Source organism: Rhinocladiella mackenziei (assembly GCF_000835555.1).
Source record: "Rhinocladiella mackenziei CBS 650.93 unplaced genomic scaffold supercont1.3, whole genome shotgun sequence".
NCBI lineage: Eukaryota > Fungi > Ascomycota > Eurotiomycetes > Chaetothyriales > Herpotrichiellaceae > Rhinocladiella > Rhinocladiella mackenziei.
The window spans coordinates 927,791-953,826 of NW_013550602.1; the positions used below are offsets into that span (position 1 = coordinate 927,791).

General features: G+C 50.2%; 8 protein-coding genes across 8 annotated transcripts; 5 read left to right on the forward strand and 3 right to left on the reverse strand.

Annotated features, from left to right (window-relative positions):
- Positions 1-846: 846 nt before the first annotated feature.
- Positions 847-2,319, forward strand: Z518_03882 (uncharacterized protein; the record flags this gene model as incomplete). The annotated part of the gene is made up of 1 exon (XM_013417590.1): positions 847-2,319. The coding sequence occupies one exon, from the start codon at positions 847-849 to the stop codon at positions 2,317-2,319; it is 1,473 nt and encodes a 490-aa protein (XP_013273044.1).
- Positions 2,320-3,868: 1,549 nt separating this feature from the next.
- Z518_03883 (uncharacterized protein) lies at positions 3,869-5,827 on the reverse strand (the record flags this gene model as incomplete). The annotated part of the gene is made up of 1 exon (XM_013417591.1): positions 3,869-5,827. One exon carries the CDS (start codon positions 5,825-5,827, stop codon positions 3,869-3,871), a length of 1,959 nt encoding a protein of 652 aa, XP_013273045.1.
- Positions 5,828-6,529: 702 nt separating this feature from the next.
- Z518_03884 (uncharacterized protein) lies at positions 6,530-12,998 on the forward strand (the record flags this gene model as incomplete). Its single annotated transcript, XM_013417592.1, has 7 exons — positions 6,530-6,541; positions 6,603-6,737; positions 6,791-9,253; positions 9,290-9,812; positions 9,886-10,601; positions 10,656-11,187; positions 12,034-12,998. 7 exons carry the CDS (start codon positions 6,530-6,532, stop codon positions 12,996-12,998), a joined length of 5,346 nt encoding a protein of 1,781 aa, XP_013273046.1.
- A 195-nt stretch (positions 12,999-13,193) lies between these two features.
- Positions 13,194-15,905, forward strand: Z518_03885 (uncharacterized protein; the record flags this gene model as incomplete). Its single annotated transcript, XM_013417593.1, has 1 exon — positions 13,194-15,905. The coding sequence occupies one exon, from the start codon at positions 13,194-13,196 to the stop codon at positions 15,903-15,905; it is 2,712 nt and encodes a 903-aa protein (XP_013273047.1).
- Positions 15,906-16,416: 511 nt separating this feature from the next.
- On the reverse strand, positions 16,417-18,881 carry Z518_03886 (uncharacterized protein; the record flags this gene model as incomplete). The annotated part of the gene is made up of 2 exons (XM_013417594.1): positions 16,417-18,814; positions 18,877-18,881. The coding sequence occupies 2 exons, from the start codon at positions 18,879-18,881 to the stop codon at positions 16,417-16,419; spliced, it is 2,403 nt and encodes an 800-aa protein (XP_013273048.1).
- A 1,493-nt stretch (positions 18,882-20,374) lies between these two features.
- Positions 20,375-22,135, forward strand: Z518_03887 (uncharacterized protein; the record flags this gene model as incomplete). The annotated part of the gene is made up of 1 exon (XM_013417595.1): positions 20,375-22,135. One exon carries the CDS (start codon positions 20,375-20,377, stop codon positions 22,133-22,135), a length of 1,761 nt encoding a protein of 586 aa, XP_013273049.1.
- Positions 22,136-22,716: 581 nt separating this feature from the next.
- On the reverse strand, positions 22,717-23,591 carry Z518_03888 (uncharacterized protein; the record flags this gene model as incomplete). Its single annotated transcript, XM_013417596.1, has 2 exons — positions 22,717-23,397; positions 23,460-23,591. The coding sequence occupies 2 exons, from the start codon at positions 23,589-23,591 to the stop codon at positions 22,717-22,719; spliced, it is 813 nt and encodes a 270-aa protein (XP_013273050.1).
- Positions 23,592-23,833: 242 nt separating this feature from the next.
- Z518_03889 (uncharacterized protein) lies at positions 23,834-25,424 on the forward strand (the record flags this gene model as incomplete). The annotated part of the gene is made up of 2 exons (XM_013417597.1): positions 23,834-24,210; positions 24,260-25,424. The coding sequence occupies 2 exons, from the start codon at positions 23,834-23,836 to the stop codon at positions 25,422-25,424; spliced, it is 1,542 nt and encodes a 513-aa protein (XP_013273051.1).
- Positions 25,425-26,036: the final 612 nt, after the last annotated feature.

Sequence of the window (26,036 nt, forward strand, 5' to 3'; positions counted from 1 at the left end):
ATGCAAACTCCCTCTCATCCCTCCTCCACCAACCGCTACCTTTACTAGACTAGTTCCGATCAGCTAGACCCATTCTCGTCCATTTCAACCGCTCCGGCGAGCAACGAGCACGCCTTACTGGCTCCGAGGCAAAACAGAAAAGAGAAAATTTCCCCCCGAACCTCGCGTCATCCCACTCGACCCGGCCTCGAACTTTCCAATTCCTGTTGCCGTCCTCGGCTCAGATATACCGACACTTTCCTTGTACATGTACTGTACATGTACCCGCTACTTCTCTCGACCTTTTTCCACCAAACCTCCACTGCGTCTTCTCCTACTCCCTCTTTTCCACGCTTGTTGGAGTAAATATCCTGCTGCACCCTCGAATTTCCCGAAACCTAGACCTCCCTCTACACACCCTCTTCCTCTTTTCCTCTCATTCTCTCACCGACGGAAACTACTGCCACCTGAGGAGGGAAAAAAAAAACAATATCTCATGGTCTCAACTCAACCTTGAGCAACTACCACCATCCCACCATCACCGCTACAATAAAATCACGACTAGCACCATTCTCCAGTCATCTCGAAGGAGTTTCTTTCCCCCGAGCCTCCGAAACATTCTCCATCACTCAATTCAGCCACACGTCCGACAGCCGCTACCAGTGTGTGAGACACCTCTCTGCTCTGGATTATAATTCTTTCGCCTCAAATCTTTCCACCTTCCATCTTCTCGCCATCTTCTGCCCCTTCATTCTGGATTGCCATTCATGACCTATGTACTTTTCTTCCTCCTCCTCTTATGATGATCCTTCTCCCACCGTGGTTTAGATCGAAAGAAAACCACGCGCAATCCTGGAGAAGGTCATCATGTACAGACATTCGGCACAAGTCAATTGCATGTCCCAAAATGGTCCTCCCTCGCCCGACAATACCAGTGATTCCGAATCCGATATAATTGAAGTCCTTGACCAGAAAAGGAAGCAATTGGACGAGGAAATCTTCAGATTCAAGGCTGCCAAAGAACGAGAGTTTCGCGAATTTGAGAGGGATCTACGTGTGAAGAGAAAACGGTCCCCTGATGCTCAACAGAGTTCCCAGTCATCTCCCAACAAGCATTTCTTCTCTTCTTCCTCCAACACCGCCTCGGTCTTGAATTTGTTGGCCTCCGTTCAAAATGGTGCCGCAAATGGATGGAGACCATACCGGCCCAAAAGATACGAAGATGGAACGGGAGACAGGATCATAAATCATGCACCGCTAAGTAAGCCGACTCTTTCACTGGACAAATTGAACATTTCCGGCGAGACCCTACCACTGGTGAACCCTCTAGGGACACCCCCGACACCATCGATTTTGACTAGATCAGTCTCTCGATCCCCTTCACCGGGCTCAGCAAACACCACACCTCCACGTCCGCGGGTGGAACAGATTCCTCCGCCGACACCCACGAACGATAAATCCGACTGCTTTGCTGGCGTCTTTACCCCGACCTATCTTCCCCTCCTCGAATCCCGTGACCGTACACCATTGGCCCGGAGCCCACGACCAGAGGAGGAAAGGAAAAGACTGCAACTCGATGCCGACGCCGAGAAGCAGGAACAACACATGCAATCCTCTCAATCATTACCGTCACGATCTATTTCTTCCTCGATCGTGGCGACTAAACGAACTCAATCGACTCCACAATTGCCAAGCACCAGTCTACCTAGTGCCTTGAGATCATCTAGCGGCGGAGGGAGGAAAAGGAAACATGTAACTTTTCAACTTGCGGATTCCAAGGTGGTGGAACCGAGTAGTAGTTACGAGGAGATGTCGAGCCCGGAAATGGGTGAAAAGGAGACGAGTTTCGATGAGAGACTCGCGAATGGGGATCTGAGTCTTCCAGAGGATGAGAAAGAGGAAGAAGGTATCAAACGGGCCGAGCGTCCTAATTTCCTGACCGTGACTGAGAAAAGACGAGGAAGAGGACGCCGCTTTGTTTCACCCGTTCCATCACCTCTCCCAAGCCCATCACCATCCCCAACGATTAACGGCAGTACTAACTTTCCCGTTCTTGTGTCGCCCGACGAGTCCGGCTTTTCGGGCGGATTGATGGAAGCTGAGGATGGAGGTAGTGGCGTCGGCTTCTTTGAGCTTGACGAGGAATTGGCCAGTCCCGGGCTGCGTGAGGGAAAGCCCTTTACATGGGAATTGGAGTCAGCGCCGGAGGAACTGGACATCAACGAAAAGATGGGAACTAATGAAGTCACACCTGACAGTTTTACCGCGGGAAGTGTGCCGATTGATATCGTCAAACCACATTCCATTTCCGGCAGCTGGGTTGGGAGCTTTGGTCATTAGAGTTCGCATGTCGAAACAGACGCCATCCAAGAGACCCCAGACGCTTCACACACTATACGATATGGCATAAAAACGATCCTATGATCGGTATTGGGTGGGTTTCTTTTGATTTTTGGGAGGCAACCATGTGTTTTTGGCTCAGTCTCTGCATCAGCATTTTGTTACTGGTTTTATTTTGGGCGGCCTTTGTGAGCGATACCATTTTCGGTTGTCTGTTTTATCGGACCGATGTTGACGCTTTGAATATTCTGGTCATTCTGGTCATTATGGCCATTGGCCTTGAAAGATGCAAAAGCCAAAATGAGGAAGCAGGATATATATATACAGCGTAACATAAGAGTAAGGATGGATTCGGCACCAAAAAGAATCAGGAAAAAGGCACACTGGGCAATGGACAAAGGACAAAGGAAAAGCAAGCCTATGCGTTAGATGGTCTAACTACTACACTATGTCGGTTTCGAGATCAATGAGGTCCGATTGTCGGGCTGTGGCCGGGCTACGTACCTCTCTAGCTGGTACTTCCTGATCCCTTGAGAGGTAGTGATCGATGTGGAGAGAAAAAGGATCTGTCGCCTTGCATTTTTGAAAACAGCTCGTAAATTTGAATATTTTGTGGAAATGAATGGGCCATGCTCTTCCCAATACACCTGAGATAAACCTATCTTGTAACAAGGCCAACATCCGTATCCACGGGACGATGATGATCGTGTATACCCTGAGGGAAGTCTAACATCAGGGGTATCGGACAGTCCAGCATTTGTCGGGTCGGCAGTCCATAAATCTAGCAGGTCGGTGAATGGATTCGTTGGATCAAGTACATGCCTTCCCATAGCACTGACAAACCTGATCAAACGCTGGGTCAGCTCGGACGGATCTCTAAACGTGACAAGGAGAGCGAGGATTTGCGCCACAAGCTCGCAGAAAGTGTTACGGTAGGCAAAGGCTTGAGATATCTGGCCAGCTTCAAGTGCGCCAGTACGTAGGAAGAATGGCTTGGTAAGAGGATGGAGATGACACGCCTTCATGTTGAAGTTTTCCTCCTTTCGGTGTTGCGATACGCGCCTCGAGGATTACATTTCATAGTCAACCCACCACGACCGGGTCATGAAGATAATCCTCTCGGTGGATGATCTGGGTGCGGATTGCAGACTTGCAACTGTTGCATTGCAGCAGATTCGGTTCTGCGCATGTCTGGACTGATAAACGCGATTCCATTTCCTCGAATCTCGACCAGATCAGCAATCGTGCTGCTGTTGGATGTGAATGGCTCGATTCCACGTCCACCAGTGCTTGCTTTTCCGAGACCTCGTGGTTCTTGAACACATTCCTTTTGGCGATTCGACTCTCGTATGCACAAGGTAACAACTACGGGATATGTTCCTTATTTCCACATCATGTCCGGTCATTGTCGTTGGCAGGGATTAATACGCCGTTAGACAAGGGTATCAGTATCGCTCCAAGTGTTGAAGAGAAGAGAATTACTTTTTTATTCCTGGTATCGAATGCATTAACCTAATCTTATATGCCATCCTAATTTCATCAGGTCAGATCAAACCAAGGCCTGGCCCTTATGCATGGCCTCGCGGACTTCCCGAATAATATCTTTTCGGTCGTGACGTCCCATCAGCACGATGCCCCGGCCACGACGATTCATTCTTCCCATACGGCCCAGACGATGCACAAAGTCAATCGTCGTGTGCGGTACATCGTAGAGAATCACATGGCGTACGGCTAGGGTATCGACGCCGCGCGAGCCGAGGTCTGTAGTGACCAGGACTCTGGTGTTGGGTAAGTGTCGTCGAGTCGCTTTGCTCACTTGCGAGCTGTCGAAGGGGACAAAGTCGTTGAATAATTTGGGTTTCTCCTTTTCAGTCCCTTCGACGCGATCCACCGACGTGAAGGTCGAGAGGATCTCGGCTTGTCGCTGTTCGGTCGTGTCGCGCGTCATGGCTACGGCGTCGATACCCTTGAATGCGAGGAATCGGGCGAGTTCCTCAGCTTTCTCCCGTTCGTTGACGAACACGAGAAAATGTTTGATCGTGTGTCGCGGGTTGAGGTCTTCGTGCACCGCTTTGCCCAGTGTCCAGATCGCGTCGGCGCAGGCTAAGTCGCGGGAGCCACGGTAGGGGTCCTTATCGATGTCCACCGCGCCCAGTTGCACGCGCCGAGGAATGGTGTGAAGTTTTGGTGTGACGATTCGTTTGCATTCTGGAAAGCGGCGGTCGATAAAGCGGTCGAGGGAGTTGGGGATAGTGGCGGAGCAGATAACTAGTTGCTTGAGTGATGGTGTGGCTCGGTCGATGATGTTGCAGGTCGTTTCGCTAAATGATCGGTCGAGTAGAGAGTCAGCTTCGTCCACGACAAGGTACTGGACTCGGGAAAGGATGTTCGGTTCCTTTTTGGCAATGCTGGCAATCAAGTGTGGCGAGGATACAAGGATGTCAATGCCATTGGGATGGAATAATCTGTTGCGGATCACCGTCGGGCTGTTGGAGGAGGATATTCCCGCAGATTTGTATTTGACGGCATGTCCAATTGATTTGACCACTTTGGTGACTTGGGCGACGAGTTCGGAGGAGGGAAGTAGGATGAGAGCCCGTGGCCGGCCCATTGACGGATGGATGTTCTCTTCCGTCTCTGATGGATCGGCGTCGAAGACAAAACGTTTTTCACGCTCTTCTTTGTCTTTGGATTCTTGCGCCTCTCGTTCGGCTTCTTCAATTCGATCCAACTCTTCTTGTTGTTTTACGGCGTGAATGACCGGAAGGAGATAAGCCATCGTTTTTCCTGACCCAGTTTCAGCCGCCAGGAGAAATTGGTCGAAGTTCGGTTTGCCATCAGCCAATTTCTGTTTCTCATACTTTCCATTTTTGCTGAGCAGCAGAGGGATCGCGAGCTTTTGTACCGGAGTAGGTGTGTAGTCTGTCAAATGTGGAAGCACTTGTGTGTATACAGCATTGACAACTGAAGGCATTAACCCCAACTCGTCAAATGATTGAATCTTTTCTATCTTCAGTTTCAGTCTGTCTCGTTGGCTGTACGAAAGAGGAGCCAGGGTCTGTTGCATCTTGAGAGCATGAAATAGAGGTCTGTCCTTTTTGCTGGCAATCTTGGGCTTTTTGGAGACCGAAGGGATTTCGGCCGCTTGCCCTTCGATATTAGATGATGTCTTCCCGGCAGCCTTTTGTAGCACACTCCGTCTCCTCATTTCCGTCCTCAGTGACATCCGCACCCTTGACGGTATTTGTCGCGGCGCGGCTCTGGCAGGTAATCTTGCTTCTGTTTGATTCATTCCACCAAAAGGCCCCGCGATGTCTTGTTTGCCTGCCCTCCTATCTGAATCCAATCGACCAACATCTCGACTGAGAGTCATCCTGGATGGTTTTCTGCGTTGTCGCATGGCCATAGCCAGTCCCCTTGGTCCCTGCCAATGTCGGGTCGGAGGGCGCAGACCGGAGATGAGGGCTCTGAATTGACATGCGGGACAAACTGCCGCCGTGGACGACATGGATACAAATATCGGTGAGAAATGATTCGGGTCCTCGGTGTAGGAAAGTGTACTGGAGTTGCGATTGAGACTTTGAAGAAAAATTCGGCCGAGTCTGACACGGTGAGCACTCTCAACCCAGAACATCCACTCTTCGTGTTGACCCTCACCTCAGAGACTGCCCTTTCTTCCTCCCAGTGGGCTCTATAATCGTACGAATTGTCTTCGTGATGCACATTGAGCCTCATGCCTGAAACTTTTTTGGGGCGATGCTCGAACGGGTTTGGCGTGAAAAGAGTAGGTCGATGTTGCCTGTAGCAACCAGTGGAACGGATGGCATTGTTTTGATGGCCCGCCCGCCACGCATCTTGATTCGCTCCCCTCTTTCAGTGGTAGCATAAAGCGGCCACTGCGTAGAAGTTCTGCAGCCTCTCTCAATCGCCAATCTCATCTCGTCTCCAGTTCTCTTCTTTACTATACTCTCTTACACGAAGCAACATCGGGTGGCCGCTATTGCGGTCGCAATTGATTCTGTACACTCTTCGGCTTCTATTCTTTGCTCTCTTTTCTTCACACCCTTCTCGATATTCTGAGCAAACCCCAGCTGGTCTGCCTCCTCCAGGCTTGACCCACGTTCATTCCTGCGCACTGTTCATCCCATCGTTCATGGTCTGAGCTTGACCAACCCGTGAATACAAAGCCATTGTCCAGGTTCGAGACGCCATGGGTTCGGAGGTGTGTGCCTTCTCGATTGTTGACATCGACTTGGTTGCGGTTGACATCTCGATCCGTTCAGGTTCCGCCTCTGCGAATTCAGAAGGGCAGCAATGGCACTTCGCCATCCAAGCTGCCCCGAGTAACGAACCGTCCCTTGTCAGAGCTTAGTCCTATGGCCATTCGTAGGAACTCTCCAAGTTTTCCTCAATCCAAGGTATCATGTGTGCATCCAACAGGTGCTTGACAAACATCTAACAGCTTGTGCAGGGCAAACTATTGAGCAACGAAAACTCCCACACCACGTCATCTCCCTTCTCAACTAGTTCACCCCGATTATTCTGGCAGGGGCGAGATCCCAATTCCCCTGCCAGAGAAAATCGCAACGGATTCGAAAGTCCTCCACCATCCCCGAACAAACGATCCTCGATTGAAAACTTGAAGAAGGCTTCCAGGGTGAAGAACAGCAGTATGTTTGCCATCGAGCAAAGCACTCACTATGACCCTTCTCGCCCTGCCATTCTCGACGGCCGTCCCCGGAGCATGCAATTTCCAAGACAACAATCTCCAATTCGTGGGCTCGATGCGCTTCGTACGGAAAATCCTGCACCGACCGATAGCTCACCTACGCAATCGCCAGCGAAGACACAACACGAAGAAACCAAAACAACCACCAATAATGTCACACCTCACTCGCCGAGGTGGCTCAATAGCTCGCCCGCGAAATCCTCTCTCTCCAAGAAGACTGGGGCGAACTTTAGACGGAGTGGGTTCAATCCGGAGACAGGTATTTGGGAAGATGAGGATGATATCCAGAACAAACAACTTCCTGCTGGCCGGGGGCTACATCGTCACCAAAAGAGCGTCACTTTCGACCAAGCACCACCACAAGTCAATGAATATGAAATGACCACACCAGCACCCTCCTCTTGTGCATCTGGTTCTCGCGAGGGCAGCTATGAGTCCATGGAGGACGATGATGATGACGACGACGACGACGACGACAAGGAAGAGGAGGCCAGCTTTGAAAGAGGCTCTTCGATGGATCATGATGACAGCTTTGACGCATCCCTAGAAGATACAGAAAAGACCCCAGTTGTTCTTCCAGAAGATTGGCGCTTTATGAGCCCGGCCACGGCCAACACTGATTTGGCTCGTCACGAAGAAGACGTTTTCGAGGATGATTGTGGCAGCCCTGCTCCGACTGCTCAACCTGGGACATTGGCTTATCGACCCCATCAGACGAGTGCAAGTTCCGTCGATTCGAATGGACAATCTCGTCCACTTCCACCATTGCCACCTCCAGGCCTAGCTCAGAAAACGTCACGGTCTGACAGCCTGTCTGGCGCATTTGAACGGATGAGCCACTCTCAACGTTCTCTTCCCACCCCTCCAATGGCCGCTACAATTTCAAAGGCAGATATCCAGAAGATGGGAACTTCAAGCTCTCTTTCTGCAGAAGATCGATTGAGATTGAATGCGCTTCAAGAACAGGAAAGAGAGCGCCGGATGAGAAGAATGGGTTCCAAAGATCCGAGTACGGTTCGTGGCAACGACATCGAGAAGAGCATAAATGGTGCTCGTGAATCTGCGTCCGAGTTCTCTGAATCAAGGAATGCGACGCCACAGCTCTCGCGAGCCTCGGTCCTCCAAGGCTTGCGCCGTCAACTCGACCAGGACAGTCGAGATAGCAGCGAGGAAAACTCGGACGATTCCCAGGGGGGCGACCCATCTTCCTTCGATCCGGATGTTCCAATTCCATCTTTGGAAGATCCGACTCAGCCCAGAATCAAGGAAGAAGATACAGAGGAGCAGGACCTTTTCTCCATCCCTGATATGTACAGTCATCGGATTGTCTCAGAATCAGACGAGAGTGCTCATCAGGATGATGACCTGACCAGCCAGTATTCGCAAGTGTCTCTTGCTTCGTCGGCTCCGCTTGTGAGGGATGAAGAACAAGACACTCCCAAAGCTCAGAGTCCAGTACGAGAAACGAACGCGAAGTTGTTGACATCTGAACGAGTGTCGTTACCTGAGTTTGCTGAATTTGGAAAGCCGGGCAGTTTCGACGTTGGTCTAGCCTCGTATTTGACAGGCAAAGAAGAGAAGGCGAAGCTGGCTGCAGTGAGTCCCCCAAAGACGGATCTCCCTGACCTCGCGGCGCTGCGCCAGTCCATTCAACGATCATATACTCCTGACATTCAACAAAAACCATATCAGAGCCCAGTCGCCCTCGGATATGAAGAAGGGCCACCTGGGACTCCGGATTCAGTTGTTCGACATTCGACTGCAAGCCCTGGCTTTTTGAATAATCTGGATACTGACACGACCGCAAAAGAGCAGCCGCTAGAAGCTGAGGGCGACAGATCGATCTCTCCCTCCGAAAGTGGTCCTGTCCTGGTCAGCGGAAAAGAAGAATCTCCTATATCTCCTGTATCGGCCGAGTCCAGCGACAAACCTGAGAGCTGGGTTGCAGAATCCGCCGACAGAGCAGTAATTGACGAAAAGGGTACGCAGTCTGACAGTACTGCTGCGGAGAACAAGCGTGTCAGCAGTTTGGTGCAACTTGAGATCCCCCGCGACGACCTAGACGATGGTCTTGGACTTGGCCTGGAGAAGGAATTTGACCGCGTTGTGGAGGCCCAAAAGGTAGAGTTTGAACTCTCATTGCAACGTCTTTATTACCCTTTCAATGGACGATTCCCATCGAGCGAGCTTCCTACATCGAAGGTCGTGAATCCCATGGACAACATCCCTGTTCTTCCTAAGCCTTGTGGAGCTCGTGCTCTGTCTAGGAAGGAAGGTGCTAATTCCCCAAGTAGAATCATTGGTGAAGAATCATTTGCTAATCGATCTGGCCATCGACAGAGAGGGTATCTTATGCGTCAGAATACCAAGATTGTCGTTGCTAGTGAACACGTCTCTCAGGATGAGTGCAGATCTCCCGGTCTTCCAGGCTCCAATGGCGATGGGTTGCTCGCACCTGAGGCCAATCAGGTCCATCCATCACCTCGCAAGACAAGCCAACCAACATGGACCGCTGAACCATGGAATGGCAAGATCAGACGAAAGAGCATCCGCGTGGGTGGTGAAAAGGCTGTGAGTAAGAGAAAGCTGATCGATGGTCCCGCGCCGCCTCTGCCAGGACAGGCAAGCAATGCTCAAGAAACTCTGGATAGTGTGGCAGAGGATGAGATGGGGGAAGAAGATGACTGGGAGGAAGGTGCAGAACGCGGTCGACTCTTTGTCAAGGTTGTTGGTGTCAAGGATTTGCAAATGCCATTCCCTCAGCGTAAGTAGGCGTTTTTTTTATTCTTTTTTTTTTTTTTTTTCCAAGGTGGTCCATTTGGCTGACCATCGACAAGATGAGCGTACATATTTCGCCTTGACGCTCGATAACGGTCTGCATTGCGTGACAACTGCTTGGTTGGATCTTGCTCAGAGTGCACCTATTGGCCAGGAATTCGAGCTGGTCGTTCTCAATGACCTTGAATTCCAACTCACTCTGCAGATGAAATTGGAAGAGCCCAAAATCGAACGACCGCAGTCTCCTTCAAAGCCACCTACCCTGCCTAAGAAACAGGGTGCATTCGGCAGATTGTTTGGTTCACCAAAGAGGAAGAAAGAAATGGAAATGAGGGCCCAACAACAGGCGGCAGCGGTAAGGAGACCGGTCACCCCTCCATCGGCGTACGAGCTGGTTCAAGGACTGGTTGCAAAGGACGGATCATTCGCTCGAGCCTATGTTGCTCTTAGCGAGCACGAGAAACAAGCATATGGCAGGCCATACACGGTGGACATCACCTGTTTCAATGAATGGGCATTGGAAGAAGTGCCTGTTGGCAGTTCACGAAGTAAGAAAGGTGTGACACAGCTTCAACGGCGCCCGCCTTACGAGATTGGCAAACTCGAATTGCAGCTGCTATACGTACCAAAGCCAAAGGGAGCCCGGGATGAAGATATGCCAAAGAGTATGAATGGTGCTGTACGTGCACTTCGAGAGGCCGAAGAACGGATGCAGCAACAAGCGAATATCAAAAGCTTCGAAGGACATTTGAGTCAGCAGGGCGGAGATTGCCCGGTAAGTCCCTTCAGATGAAAGATGTCCAAACAATGTGATACTGACAGTTTGCAGTATTGGCGACGACGCTTCTTTAAACTCACCGGAACCAAACTAACAGCTTACCACGAAGCAACCCTTCAACCTCGTGCCACTATCAACCTGGCCAAGGCGCAACGCCTGATCGATGACAGGACGGCTCTCACTCAAAAAGAGACATCCACAAAGGGTGGTGGTCGACGAAAGAGTGGGTTTGCCGAAGAGGAAGAAGGTTACATGTTCGTGGAAGAGGGATTCCGGATTCGGTTTGCAAATGGAGAAGTCATTGACTTTTATGCGGATTCGACGGCCGAAAAAGATGAATGGATGCAGGCCCTCGCGCAGGTCGTGGGCAAGGCCGTTCAGAGTTCTTCTGCACCTGTTAAAGGCTGGACAGAGATGGTTCTAAAACGAGAGAAGAAAATGAAGGCAAAAGCATCACATATGGCCCGACCCGGGTGCGGTCCTATGCGAACCGACACGTATCGTGCTGGGCCTTCCATGAGTCAGGCCAACAGTCCTGTCAAATCCACAGTCGGTCGGGAGGAGATGCATCGAAAGACAAAGAGTATGCATGTGTGAGAGTGGGTAATGAGCATTTTATCAACCAGGTGTTGGGTACCTATGGAAATCGGGATTGAGGCGTCATCCGGCGCTGGTCAAGGAGATTGGGTGGATGGACTGTTGATGGTATTCAGATCATGTCTTTTGATTTCTTATGGGACAAACGACTTCATGCCGCGCACGATCAATGGAATAGCCAAAGGTCGGTGGAGCATGCTGTACCGGTCACCATGTAGTTGCAGTGATGGGTGATTAAAAGAAGCTCCGTTTGAATAGTGGAAAAGTGAAAAAGCTCGTCGAGTTTCTTTCAGGCGCCCCATTTCGGCGTGAGCCAAACAGCCTCAGGCAAACACGAAATAGAGTCCAAGACGTCAAGCCACGTATTTTAAGCGGGCAGAAAATACAAAAGCACCGTCAACTCGGTCCTCGTCCCGAGCCACTCTTCTCCAGTTAGCAATGGGTGTCGTTCGGACCATAGCGGTCGTCATCCTCAGCATTTCTTTCGTTGTATTTGTTGCCCTCTTTGGTCGACTTCCTATCTTCAGGTAATGAGCGCTCTTGTTCGTGGAGGGTTTCACTTCAACTCAACATCTACAGGCGAACTCCTGTTGCATTTCTCCACCGCCTTCTCTGGAAACATATTCCAAATGCCTTGATCAGTCTCGATGATCGCCTCACAGGGCGCCGCATATCCGGGAGCCTTGGTCGAACGACTAACTATCTGCTGCACGAGGCACATCCTGGCGTCTTGGTATGTACTGTATCAAACTTGCGTCGGAGAGGCGCGTGCTCATCCTCCAGATTTTTTTTGTCCTTCTACAAGTGATCGGGGAGTTCTTATTCATTCCAGCGGCATGGGATCGACTCACCACGCCCCAGTTAGTGCCGATACCCGTCCTTGTCGTTGCTCCTCTGTATTTTCTATATCTCTCCGCGACGACCTCGTCCAACATCACTCCCCAGAATCACCGTTCCTCGATGCTCGCGTATCCCTACGACTTCGCTCTCTTCCATCCCGGCTACTTCTGCAGTACATGTCGCCTCGCCAAGCCCGCTCGCTCTAAGCACTGTTCGCTTTGCAGAGCCTGTGTTCAGAAGCAGGACCATCACTGCATTTGGATCAACAACTGTGTCGGCCGGAACAATTATCTCTGGTTCAACCTTTTGTTGGTCAGCATCGCAATTTTGTTAGCATACGGTGCAACTCTCGGCTATTTCATCCTCGACGCCAAGTTACAGGAACGGTTTGTCCCCGCGGCTCTGACCAGAGGCAGTTTCACGGCGAAACGGTGGAGTACCAGGCTGGCATGGGGGGAATTTGCGCACTGCTGGGCTTGGGTTATCAGCCTCGAATGGCGTATCGGAGCTGTCATGATGCTAGCCATGATGTCGTGTCCGCTTGCTTTGGGGTTCCTCGTCTACCACGTCTACTTGATCTGGGCGGGAATGACCACCAATGAGAGTGCCAAATGGAGTGACTGGAAAGAAGACATCGCGGACGGTGTTGTCTTCAGGGCGGAAATGAGCAAACTGAGACAAACTTATCCACCTTTACCGGAAGATGTCGAGCCTCGGGACGGAGATATCAGATGGCCAACGGGTGTGCGAGCAAAATGGTGGTTGTGTCGGACACAGGATGGACAGCCGCCGAAGATAAAAATTGAGAAGCATGAAGCCGGGCAGAATGGTCATGCTCAAGGGGAAGAAGTGGTCGATGAGCGCTGGATGAGGGTCAAGTCCATTAGTGAGGTCGACAATCTGTACGATCTTGGATTTTGGGACAATCTGGTGGATGGTCTGTTTAATCGAGGCTGAAGTGGAGCCTTGAAATCGAATGTATTTTGTCACACGGGGAACTCCTTATGAAGCGAAGGTCACGTGAAGTCGCGTGCACCCGTCGTGGTCGGTTGAGAATTTGACAAAGTTTGTTACCGCTTCCTCAAACCACCTCTACGCAAGGGCCATGTTCAAATTCATAGCCTCTGAGGAATCCATTCAGAATGCCCACTGATGGCTTCACGACCTGCCAAACGGCAGCGCCGAGCCACCATCGTCCTTTCAGACGACAGTGACGACGTTGAATTACCCTCTCCCAACGTCTCTAAGCCGAGTCTTCAACGCGAGATCACGCTCGATGGGAGGACTTCCCAGACCGTGTCTCCAACCAAACCTACCAAGGGAAAGTCAATTTCCAAGAGAGCAACGCCTAAAGCTTCACCCAAGTCCTCACCGGAAAAGACCAGAAAAAAGACCAGATCCAAAACTGAGCCTGACCAGTCAAGGTCCCTACACAACTTCTTTGGCAAGGCCACTGAGGAACAGAGATGGACGAGAAAATCTGCAACTCCGGACCTTGATCTGGAGAATGGTGAACTGGGAGATGCTATCGAAGATGACGATCTCTCGGACGAGACGTTGCAAGACCTGAGGCCAAGGACGGATAGAGCGAGTGCGACTTTGGACAGACAGAAACCTACCGTGCCAGCCATTGCAAATCTCAAAAACATTAGCAATGCAGGCAGTCTACCTTCCAGCCAACGATTCGTTAGAACGACAGCTTCCAGACGAGGCATCGCCAATATTGGAGACCAAGTCCACGTACCTAACCAAGACCGTCGTCCATGGGCGGATCGATATGGCCCCAATAACTTGGAAGAGTTGGTCGTGCACAAGAAGAAGGTTGCTGATGTTCAGAATTGGTTACAAGGGAAGATAAATGGGAGTAACAGTCAAAAAATACTCACCTTGAAAGGACCAGCCGGCAGTGGAAAAACCACCACCGTCTCATTGCTTGCCAAAGCTATGGGGCTGCAAATGGTACAATGGCACAACCCTACTGTTTCCGAGACAGGTGCCAGCAATTCGATTGCTCATCAATTCGACGAATTTTTAAATCGAGGCGGCTATTTTGGCAGCCTTTCTTTCGAACACGACTCTCTGGACTCAGAATGCGCCGACCAAGATCCAGACCATCGAGTCCTCGTCATTGAAGAGTTTCCGGCGAACACCACGAGTAATTCTACCACTCTTCAATCCTTCAGAAATGTCATCTTGCAATTCCTCGCACGAGCCAGGATGGCGTCCTCATCAACGTTTGGCGGTCAACGACTTCCCAATGATAGTGTTCCGCCAGTGGTCGTGATTATATCAGAGACTCTTTTGTCCTCATCGACTGCCTTTGCCGACGGCTTCACAGCTCACCGACTTCTTGGTGCTGAAATCTTGAATCATCCTTTCGTCACGGTAATGGAGTTCAATCCGGTGGCGCCTACCTTTGTAACGAAGGCGTTGGACCTTGTCATCAAAAAGGAGGCCAGGGATTCCCGTAGACGACGGATACCCGGCCCGGCGGTAATTCAAAGACTAGTTGAGATGGGCGATGTCAGGAATGCGGTCAACTCCCTCGAATTTCTCTGTGTAAGAGGCGGTGATGGTTCGGAATGGTCTGGAACCGTCGCGGCTAAAACCAAAAAGACGTCAAGAGATAAAGACAGTGTTCTGTTGACGGAAATGGAGAAGAATTCGCTGCAGCTCGTCAGCCAGCGCGAAACAACCCTAGACATGTTTCATGCTGCCGGCAGAATAGTGTACAACAAACGCGAAGATCCTCGCGTCCGGGATACCAGAGCAGAACCACCACCTAAACCACCAGACCATTTGATGCATCTGTATACTCCGAAGACATCGCAGGTAGATATCGAGGCCCTGCTTAGTGAGACAGGAACAGATATCCAGACTTTCATCTCCACTCTCCACGAGAATTACATTCTGTCGTGTAACGGAGACCACTTCGAGGGCTCCTTTGATGGATGTTCGGATATCCTTTCAACAGCCGACATCTTGAATCCCGAGAACCGACCGCTTCGTCGTGGAAATACAAATCCAAATGCGGGTGTCATCCAAGCAAGGGTGCAGGCTGGGTCATCAGATACGCTGCGTCAAGATGAAATCGGCTTCCACGTCGCAACGAGAGGCCTTTTGTTCAATCTGCCGTATCCGGTAAATCGAGCCAATCCGCCTGGCGGGAAGCGAGGTGACAACTTCAAGATGTTTTATCCTGCGAGCTTGAGGCTGTGGAAGCCGACAGAGGAAATGGAAAGTTTAATCGAGATGTTCGTCCATGGTGACAGCAGTGCTAGAGCTGATTTCAGATCTGGGTCTGGCTCTGTCATTCCGGGCGTGGACGGTGGTGTGGCCAGCTGGCGGACCAGAACCTTTACAGCAACTCGTATCCCCACAATTAAATCGAAGTCGGGCACGGAATTGGGAAAACAGGATGGTAATGACGATGATGACGACCACGAGCTTGCACCATATTCGCTCCCGATTCACCACGCCAAGGACACACTGACGCTCGAGATTCTCCCGTTTATGACTCGGATATATGCAGCGAAGGACCATGATATTTCTATCCTCGAACGTATCACGAGGTTTAACCCGAGTGGGTTTATTTCTTCTGCAGCTGGCGAAGATGGATTTGAGGAGGATGAACACAACGACAACGACTCGGGTTCAGCCGCCGGAATTGGAATTGGGAGCATTGGTACCGGCGTTGGACCTGTCCCTGCACCCACGCAGTTCAAGGCCTCGAGTTCAGGGTTGAGAAGAAATACAATGCCACGCCCAGGAGGCCAGCAAAAACATGATCCCTCTGCCGCAGCGCTTAATGACGTGGCTGTCGAGAAATTGTACATCTCCGACGACGATATTGAGGACTACTGATTGATTGATTGAGTGAGTGTATGGTGGAATGTTAGGTACCGCACACCTAGGTCTCGACTGTATTGCAATACGTTTCTTGTAAGGAGTTCCACCTGGCGGATTTCTGCGAATACCGGTGGAAAAGGAGGTCAGAATTTGTACGGAATATCAGAGCTCCAGCTCCGAAAAAGTTTGTTGCAGGTCGCCCTGATGCTTGGTGTCGGGAGTCCAGAGTTATCTTCCTATCCATTCAGTCTGACTTAGTACTAATTCGAGGCGTGACAGCCAGACCAAAAGACATGAAAACCGACATTGGGAATATGTAGAGTAGCTAACCATCTCATTGCCCTTGACACATACTGTTTTGTGTTCCCGACCCATGAATTGACTCCATACGCTGCGATTGCTCGAGACCACAGCAAGACCATCATCACCACTGATTCCTGTCTCTCTCATCGGATATAATTTTCCCTTTTCATTCCGGATTCGGCCCCGCGACAAATCTATCCATCCCTTCCATTTTAATAATCATTCAAAACCACCCGTCTTCCTTAATCCTAAACACGAAAGTGATGGCGGTTGCCGCCACCAATCCAATGCACAAGCCGGTTGTGCCATACTTGTCATAATATCGTGAGATGCTCGCCCTCCGCTTCCGAATCATCTGCACACGCAACCAATAGATCACCACGCTGTATAATAACGCGGCGCACGCCACAATGGTGAAGCCCCACGCCGATGCGAGACTGACATTGTCTCCAAAATTGAGCAGCGTCGCAGCAATGGAGCCCAGAATGATACTGAATTCCAGCCACGACAAGAAGGTACGCTCAGTGGCGAAATACACCTTGGGCTCGACTCGGACAGGAACATGAATGCGCTTGCCCTTGGGTGCCTTGAATCGTCTGACTTGCACTGGACCACCCGTAGGGTTGACACCTCCAACATTTCCGTTTTGCGGGAGAGGCGTAGATATAGGGATTTTGTGGAAGGCGTTCATGACGGCATCGGCTGCAAGTTGAGCGTGATGTTTCAGAATCAAAGGGTAGTATTTCCAGGACTTGGATTGACGAGCATCCTCTAGCTCATTTTCGGCATCATCGGCCTCGGAGTCATAGATATACTCGTCCTCAACCAGAGGCGTGGCAGAGATGCGTTCTTCTTCATCTAATGAATTTCCGGGAGCGAGGTTGCCGTCTTCCTGATCATTCGGTTCTTGCGCACGACTATGCTCATCCAACGCATGTTTAGCAGCCTTTAGTCGTCTTGTTTGTTCATCATCGCCGTCATTGGATCCGTTCACAAAAGGGGTGGTCCTTTCCGTGGTCTGGCTGTCCTCTCCTTCCTCATCTGAATCTTCTTCGTCTTCATCGACATCGCTAGTGGAGTAGCTCGCAGTGTTGGCCGGCCGTTCGATACCAAAACGGTGGGTGATTGGTTTGCGAATATCCACGTCCATCTGAGGGAACCAGAAGGGAAGAAGATTGATGCGTGTAGGGAACATGGTGGCACAACCATGAATGAACTTGGAGAATTTGGGCACAGCTTCGACAAGGTGGCTAGAAGTCAGATCACGGACCCATTGAGGAGGCTCTTGACCCGCTTGGGTCTGCAATTTGACTTCAAGGACAGCATAGGGGAAGCGTTCAACGTCCTCGGGAGGCAGCTGTGGGAAGGGCCAATCAATACCAATGTCCATTCGTCTCCAGTTCTTACCAGCCCTTTCTCTCCCATCTAGATTGTCTTCTCGGACCATGGTCAATTCAGTGTCCAAGGAGATTCGTACGCGAGCGTCGCCAGGGAGTTGGAAAGCCGTTCGGTGATAGAATGATCTGCACACAGGCACCAGCTTGCGGGTGACCACGCGGTACTGAATCTCTCGAGCAAGTTGTTCGAGATCCTCAATTTCTTTAATGCTTTTCTTGCCCTCTTTTCTCATTTTGGCAAAGACTTCCTCCACGGTCATTTTTCCAGCGAGGAAAGCGTTGACATTCTTCTCCTTCAGAGTAAAACGCGCCTTGACGGATTTTTCACCGGTCCAATCTTCACGATGCGTCTTTCTCTCCACGAAGATGGTTTCGTTCTCCATACCACCATACCATCTCAGACGGATGGCTTCCGCGCCTTCGGCTTTCTTGAGACGACCCATGTATAGCTCCCATGTTTCCGGGTTGTCATAGTAGATTGAGGAAATGGCAGAGTCCTTCTCCTCAAATTCTTTGTTTGGATTGAAGACAAGGACGGGCAGATGCTTCAGGATGATGAGTTTCAACTCGGTGATGTTGTCTGCGTGGACCCAATACTTGGTAGTCTGCCGGACGAAATTTTGTTGAGCACCACCAGCGGCACTGTCACCTTTTACGGGGTGACCTCTGGTTCGGACGAGGTCATAGAGCTTTGACAGGGTGACGATGAATGCATCGTAGTTATCTTGGAAGAAAGGCTTCGCCTTGAGTCTGGTTGCAAAAGAAGGACGCAGGACTAATCCTGTTTGCTTGTCATGCTTCTTGATGATTTTCTGAAAGCCGGTGTAGTTCAATTGAGTGTACTTGGCCAGGTCGTGAACATCGGCGATGATGTCGCTGAGATCGGCTTCGAGCAGCTCAAAGTCACTCTCAAGATCATCGTCAGTTTCGGCCTCGGCAGAGTTCAGGTGTTCTTGACGTTCGATGACCTGCCTGACCTCGGCCTCGCTGGCTTTTATCCTCGAGACAATCTCCTGGCTCTTGAGCTTCTGAAAGGTAAAAACCTTGTCGAGTTCGGCCTCCAGTTGTCGAATGAAGGAAGCTTCATCGTCGTCAGTCCAGGGTTCTTGTTCGCCACTCTTGCCGTTGATGAATGGTTTCTTGAGAGCGTCCTTGAGCTCGTCGTAGGCAATGTAATACCAATAGTAGTCCTTAATCAGGGACTGTCGGAGCTGCTCGCCAAACCTGGTGAGGAGAAAATAGTTAGCGAAAAAGTAAAAGGTGGGGGTTAGCGACAGGACACAAACTTCATCGTGGAGGAGCCCAAGCTCTACTGCATCGGATGGATGGTGTTTCCTCCGGGAAGAGAACGATGGATTTGCGCCGCGAGGAATGAATTCGAAAAATGAAGAATAAATGGTGGGAGAACGTGGAATGACCTCAAGCTTTTGGAGACAAGCTCGAGCTTTGAAGATTCAAAAGCAGAAGCGAATGGATGGAGAAGCTCGAGCCTCAATGCGGCTGGGGAGAAGAAGAGACAAGTAGCCGGCTGCCTCCAACCATTAAGCTGGAGCCCAGAGTAGCCCACGGGCAAACTGGCTGTCAACCAATGGAAGTGTTTAGGGAGGAACGTGCATGTGAGGGCAGCGGGGGCGGTTATGGCTGATTTTGTTCTCTTTTCGTTCCTTCTGCGGCAATTTTTCTTTCTCTCATCAAACCCATACTTCATTGATATCCTAACTGCTAGGGTCGACGTCCTCTTGTATGAGACTCGTGAATTTTCGCTCCACCGGCAGACTATGCTAGGATGGCCAATAACGGCCACTGATGCTCCCAAAAGTGTCGCAGTTCTTGCATGCTGGACTGATCTCGAGCCTCTTGATCCACTATCTCCATGCTATATCGATGGCAATCTCTTTCGCCCGGCCTTGCCTCTGTTATTCTGTGGAGTTCGACCTGTTGGTTGACCCTCCCAGACGGAACGTCCCGTTTTTTTAATGGAACCCACCTCGACTCGGTCTATAGCTGGTCGCCCAAATCAGGCGGAAATGCAAAAAGAGGAGGAATATTTCCGATGACAATTCAGCATCAGCAGTCAAATTGATTGGACAATTGTGTCCTGTCGATCTCGAATACCTTTATATGGACTTGGTCACTGCTGTATACAGTCGCTTCTGTCGAAAGAGGTTCATGCCGTAGAGCGCCTGCTCAGAGTCCGAGGGAGGAATTGAGATGTTCTTGGAAATAGGAGACGGCCTGATTACTCCCTGTAGCCAGCAGTACTATACCGCTTCATAACATCCAAAATATCTAGACCACTCAACGATTTCAAACATCATTTACCCCGATCTGTGATGGCCGAGTACCAACGCAGAAGATCTTGAATGGACGTAGAACAGTGGCTGTGGTTGTGTTCCAGTGGTGGAGAGTCGATGAGAGGGCTTGAGGGGCATCAAATCGCATTGCTGGATGCTGTGCTGGTGCTTGCCCGTCTAGTTTGGGCTCGTGACCTGGAACAACACCACACGCAAACCACTTCATTCTGATGAATATTTAATTCATTGGCAAGCGGACTGCTGCTGGACCAAATTCCGCCTGACTCATGATTGCTTGAATCTCAACCTATTCGACTCACATACCGCCAGGCAACCGCACTATTTTGACAAGGCAGCCTTGGGCGGCCAAACCTCAGGGGAAGGCTGTGCAATATTGTGCCCGTTTGGTGTCTTCTCCGATCTATCGATATCTTCATCACTCTGCTTGTTATCCTAATGATCTTGGAAATCTCTCTATACCTTGCTCACCATGGCATTCATCGCACCCGCCCCGACCAGACTTCCCGATCTTCCAAATGAAATTCTTCTTCTTATTATCCAAAAATGCCCTCGTGCTACACTGAAAAATGTCCGCTTGGCTTCCAAAAGCCTTGCTCAAATGGCCGACCCTTACCTTTGGCGGAAAGTTGTCCTTGTTCCCAACGACCACTGTATTCTCGGTTTCATCAAGGGCCTCAAACGTTCAAAAGTCACTCGCCATGTCACCAAACTAACCTATGATGCCCGTTTTGGCTCCTTCTTCCATCACATCAAGACTTACGAACCGGAACCGGGAATCACCGTTTCTCAGGAAGAAAAGACTCAAGGAAATGCTTTGCTGGACCGCGCTGCTCAAGGCCGCTTTCAACCGTACGAGGACATGGCCATTGAGGTTGCAATGCTCACCAAAGCCTTAAGAATGCTACCAAATCTGCGCGAGGCACTGGTACGAGACTACGAAGACATAGGCACGGTTTCCTCCAAAGTTCCATCCTTCTACCACAAGATCTGCCACAAAATTAAGGTCAACCCGGAAAAAGTCAACTTTTCCCTAATGGCCGGAAGTTCCGGAAGATCGTACACCAAAGGTATTCTTACAGCCGCATTTTCAGCTGGTTCCCGTCTTCAAACCTTCAAGACGAAGAATATTGATGGTCGTGCCATGTTCGGGGTGGTGCCGATGAAGTCTGCAGCGGCATATCAGCAACTGAGTATTTTCCAGGCCATCATGGAAAATCTTCGTGTTCTTGATCTTTCCTTCAAAAATGACTCGTTGTTACCGACCGCAAATCACATTGAGGCCGTTCAGGCCCTCCTCAAATCAGCGAAGAAGCTCAAAACCCTCCGATTACGCTTGACGGATTGTAGTGTCACCCGTTATCAATACTCTGATGATGAATTACTATCCGATTTGAGCGGAATGCTGGAAACCCCGACCGGAAGCTGGATATGTCGACCGCTCCTACCACAGCTGGAGACTTTGATGATTGATGCGTGCATCTGCCATGACGAAGACCTAATTCACTTCTTAAAAATTCACTCCGCGACGCTTCGAAGATTGGAACTTTCCAATATCACCCTGCTTGGTGGTGAGGATCGGCGGGAATGTTGGGTCAAAATGATCAAACACTTGAAAACCGACCTGAAACTGACGTCCATATCTTTTAGCGGATGGTTCAGTAATGGTGGCCGTCAGCAATGGTTCGTGGCAAAGGACAACGTCGGTACGGATAGGTTAAAAGCAAAGGTCGAAAACTACGTCATCGACAAACGTATCCGCGAGTGTCCTCTGGAGCCAATCGCTATTAAACCGAACCAAGGTGACGTCGAAAAGCCGACAAACGGTGAAGAGTATGAAGGCGATCTAACCTGGACGATGGTTTATTCGAACAGGTTTGGCGATCAGATGGATTGGCAATTGACAGAACCATCCTTTGGAATTCCTTCGGTCGATCTCTCTGATCCGTCATCTGCGGATGATGATACCAACTCAGCATTCAACCAAGGTCCTAGCAACGGGAGCGATAACGACGAACCATACCTGGTCCCCGCCAGCGAACAACTAGTCGATATTGATGAGTTCTTGGGCATCAAGCCCAAAAAACCCAAATCTAACTTGTTCCCGCCAAAGCCCATCCATTATCCCACCGCCGCGCCGACCCCGAGTTCGTCGATACAAACTTCCACTTGGAATCCTTTCTCATCGGGCCTTGGGGGACCGAATGTCTCGTTCATCAACACGTGGTCATGAATCATTAGCAGATTTAGGACAGCAAAAAGAAGTGACACAGACCACTGGTTGGCTCTTGGGCTCCATCAACAATCCTTTCCTTAACATTACTTTTGTGATCGATATATGTGATATGCGTTTCTCTTCATGTACGTAATTTAGCAACGGAGGCACTCGGGGGATCTCTCTGGGTGTCATTTTTTTGAATGATGGGAGTGAAATCAGACAGGATGGGCTAAAAAGGGATGGGATGGGAACAACATGAGTCGGACGATGACATGAAAATGATACGAGATGGAATGAAATGGGATGGGATCAGTGAAGGAATGGGTCAGCATCAAGACTACAAGGACCCTGCACGTCAGAACGAGTATGATCATGAATGATATCAACGGTGAACGCGTAAGTCAGGCTCTTTGCACAAAATCATCACAACTGGCAAGCCGGTAGTCAGGCGTGAAGAGGGTATCAATGATGAAAATGATGTGGTTGTTTGTTCAGTTTTTTTTCTTGCCGTCCGGGCCTGAGTCTCGTTCAGTCACATTCTAATATGTACAAATGTTGCATCCTTCGAATATCTTCCATCGAAGCCATCCCATCCCTCACAGCTCGCCATCCGTCCGCATGACATCTTTGATATGATACGGTTCACCAGTCAACGTTGTCTTCCCTGACCGCGGCTCACAGGTCATCCTCTGCGAACCCTCGTAAACCTGCGGGCCCGGACGCGGCACTTTGCTAGCGTCATACCCACTGATGGTCGCGGAATCCTTCAGAGCCTGTAGCAACTGGACTGTCGTCTCGGGCGTCAAATCCTCGTAGTAGTCATCATTGATCTGAATCATGGGCGCATTGACACAAGCACCCAAACACTCGACCTCGAGCAGACTAAACAGTCCATCCTCGGTCATATGGCCGGAGTGGATCCCCAGGAAATCCTCGCATGCCTTCATGATCTTGTCGCTACCGCAGCCACCTAGCATGCATGGCGTCGTCGTACACACTTGGACAAAGTACTTGCCCACAGGGTTGCGGTTGTACATCGTGTAGAAAGTCGCGACCTCGTAGACTCGCATCGGCGGCATCTCTAGAATCCGCGCCACTTCATTCATCACGCTGATCGATGTAAATCCATGCTGTCGCTGACCCAGGTCCAGAATTGGCATCACAGCAGCCTTTTTGTACTGTGGTGGGTATCGTTTGAGGATCTCATCGATGAGGCGGAGGTTCGTTTCGTTGAAGGAAAAAGGAATACTAGGGTTGTTCTCGGCTGTATTACGGTGCTGTCATCCCGAGTTTAGATTGAGGTATTCTTGTGGACCGATTTAATGGGGATCCAACTTACCACGGAGAGGGTTTCACTGTGTGACGAAGGCGTGCTGGAGAAGTATCTAGGATGGAATAATTGTCTTCGTGAAGTTTTGGGAGCAACCCGCGTCACCTGGCGCACCAGCTGAGGCACGAATTTCGACGCCATGGTGAGCTGTTTTCGACTCTTCGCGGCCTGAGTGCTCTCAATTGAACTGCGAAGTCGAGTTTGTAGAGAGCTTCGACCAATCACGGGTAAGTCGTTGTAAGTGCCTGCATAAGCAGGTGCACCGAGTAGAGCAAAAGTTCCTCCGGAATCTCGCTTCGGGGACCTCCCCAGACCTGCTCCACGCTGGCCTCAATGAAACAACGACGATGTTGCATTGATCTTCCTCTCCTCGAGGCAACAGAATGAGGTTGTCGTCGATGGTGAGCGCAGTCCTAGGACTGTGCCTTGGGATATCATATGCCCAATCAAATCTCACGACACCACAGTCCACCCAGAAAATATTGTACGGCGACTTTAGACCTCCGCAAGTATTTGAGAATACCAACCTCGTTCGCACCATAAACCTTGAGAAGGGGTATGTCAGAGAGACGACCAATGTTCTGATCACGAACACGGATAAAGAACCGCAGTCGGAATACTTCTTGCCCTTTGAATATGATCGGATAGGGGGAATTGGCGGCTTTGATGCTCGGGACAAGAAGAATGCTGAGAAGGGTCCATTGGCAGTGACTGTTGCTGCTTTGGCCGACGTGCTTGATGCACAGGGCACATCTTCTAAGTTTGTGGAATCGTTTCTCGCCTCTGAATCTGCTCACTGATTGACACAGACCTACTCAATACCACATCATCCACCTCGCCGAACCACTACCACCTAAAGGCACCCTCACCCTGTCTATATCCTACCATATCCTAGGTGCCCTGACACCGCTCCCAGCATCTATCAAACAAGACGAAAAGCAATATGTTACATACAACTTCTCCGCCTACGCTCCCACAGTCTATCCGACCATCAAACAAAAGACAAAAGTCAAGTTTCCGTCGTCGGATGTTCCAGAATACACAACCACCAAAGGATTAACGTCTGCAGCTGATCCAGAGAAACAAGGTTCATCATTCACGTATGGACCGTACGAGACCGCAAAGATTCCGCCGGGGACAACCTATCCAGTGACAGTCCGGTACGAATTCAACAAGCCTCTTTTAGTATGCAGTGTCTTGGAACGAGATGTCGAGGTTTCCCACTGGGGCGGTAATCTTGCAACAGAAGAGAGATACTGGCTCCGCCATGACGGCGCCACGCTGTCCAACCACTTCTCCCGCCTCGCTTGGAGTACACAAAACTTCTACATCAACGCAGGCCAGATGTCTACCTCCGCACTGAGGGAACTCAAAGTGCCCTTGAAGCCGGGGAGCGTCGACCCTTATTTCACAGACGACATTGGCAATGTATCAACATCAAGATTCCGACCTAACAACGTCAGAGAAGCCAGCCTTGAATTAAAACCCCGCTATCCCCTGTTCGGCGGATGGAAATACAGCTTCCGCATCGGCTGGAACAATGCTCTCTCTTCATGCCTCCGCAAACTCAAGAACCCTTCCGACACATACATCTTATCCGTCCCATTGATCGAAGGCCCCAAAATGCCCGAAGGCATCCAATACGAACAATTTGTGTTACGCATCATTCTCCCTGAAGGCGCCACTAACGTACAGTACCAAACACACGGCGGTACGGGCGTGCCGACACTCCACGCCGAACAGGGCATTCACAAGACCTTCATGGACACGCTCGGTCGCACGGAATTGAAGCTGTCAGCTGCAAATGTTGTCGAGGAGGCCAGAGACATCACCGTTCTTGTCACCTATCAATATACATTCCTCGCAGCCTTGAGGAAACCCATGACCATCTTTGCCGGGTTGGCCGTTGTCTTTGCCGTGGCGTGGTTAGTTGGCAGTGTTGACACGAGCATTGGGAAGAAGAAAAGAAAATGATGTATCAAGAAGAGTAAAGAGTCCGAAAGTTCGTACCCGTTTCTTCCTGCCAGTGTTGCGGGGAACCACCAACGGCGCTGATGTTGTGATGGAGTGGCATGGTGGTGCTTCTTCGCAAATCTGTAGATTACTTATATATTTGGATTTGATAGAGGCAAGGAACAAAAAATGGGATGGTATGAAGCAAGGACGTGAAATTTTCATCGTAAACCCGTATCGTCTTCGTCATTTTCTCCATCCTGAATCCTTGTTGATCCGATATCGTCGTTACCATGGAGCCTCATTAATCTATACCGGTCTCTCCGTCCGTTGGTGTTTTCTCAAAGAACCTGGGTTTTCTTGTAGTCCCTGTAGCAGTATCCAACGTCCATTTTCCTATGATCGTTATCCAGCTGTACCAATTTAGGAAAGACTATACCTAGTATGTGCATCTCATCCAACCTTTTTCCCAAATGCCCCCCACCCCCCAAAAACAACAAAAAAAGAGAAAATACGAGCATCAAAACTGGGATCGTAGAAGAAAAGCACCAGTATAGTCGGGAGATGATTTGAAAGTTCGTGAATCATATCATTAAATGAAGCCGGATCCAAATCGTGTTCGAATCGGCGGGA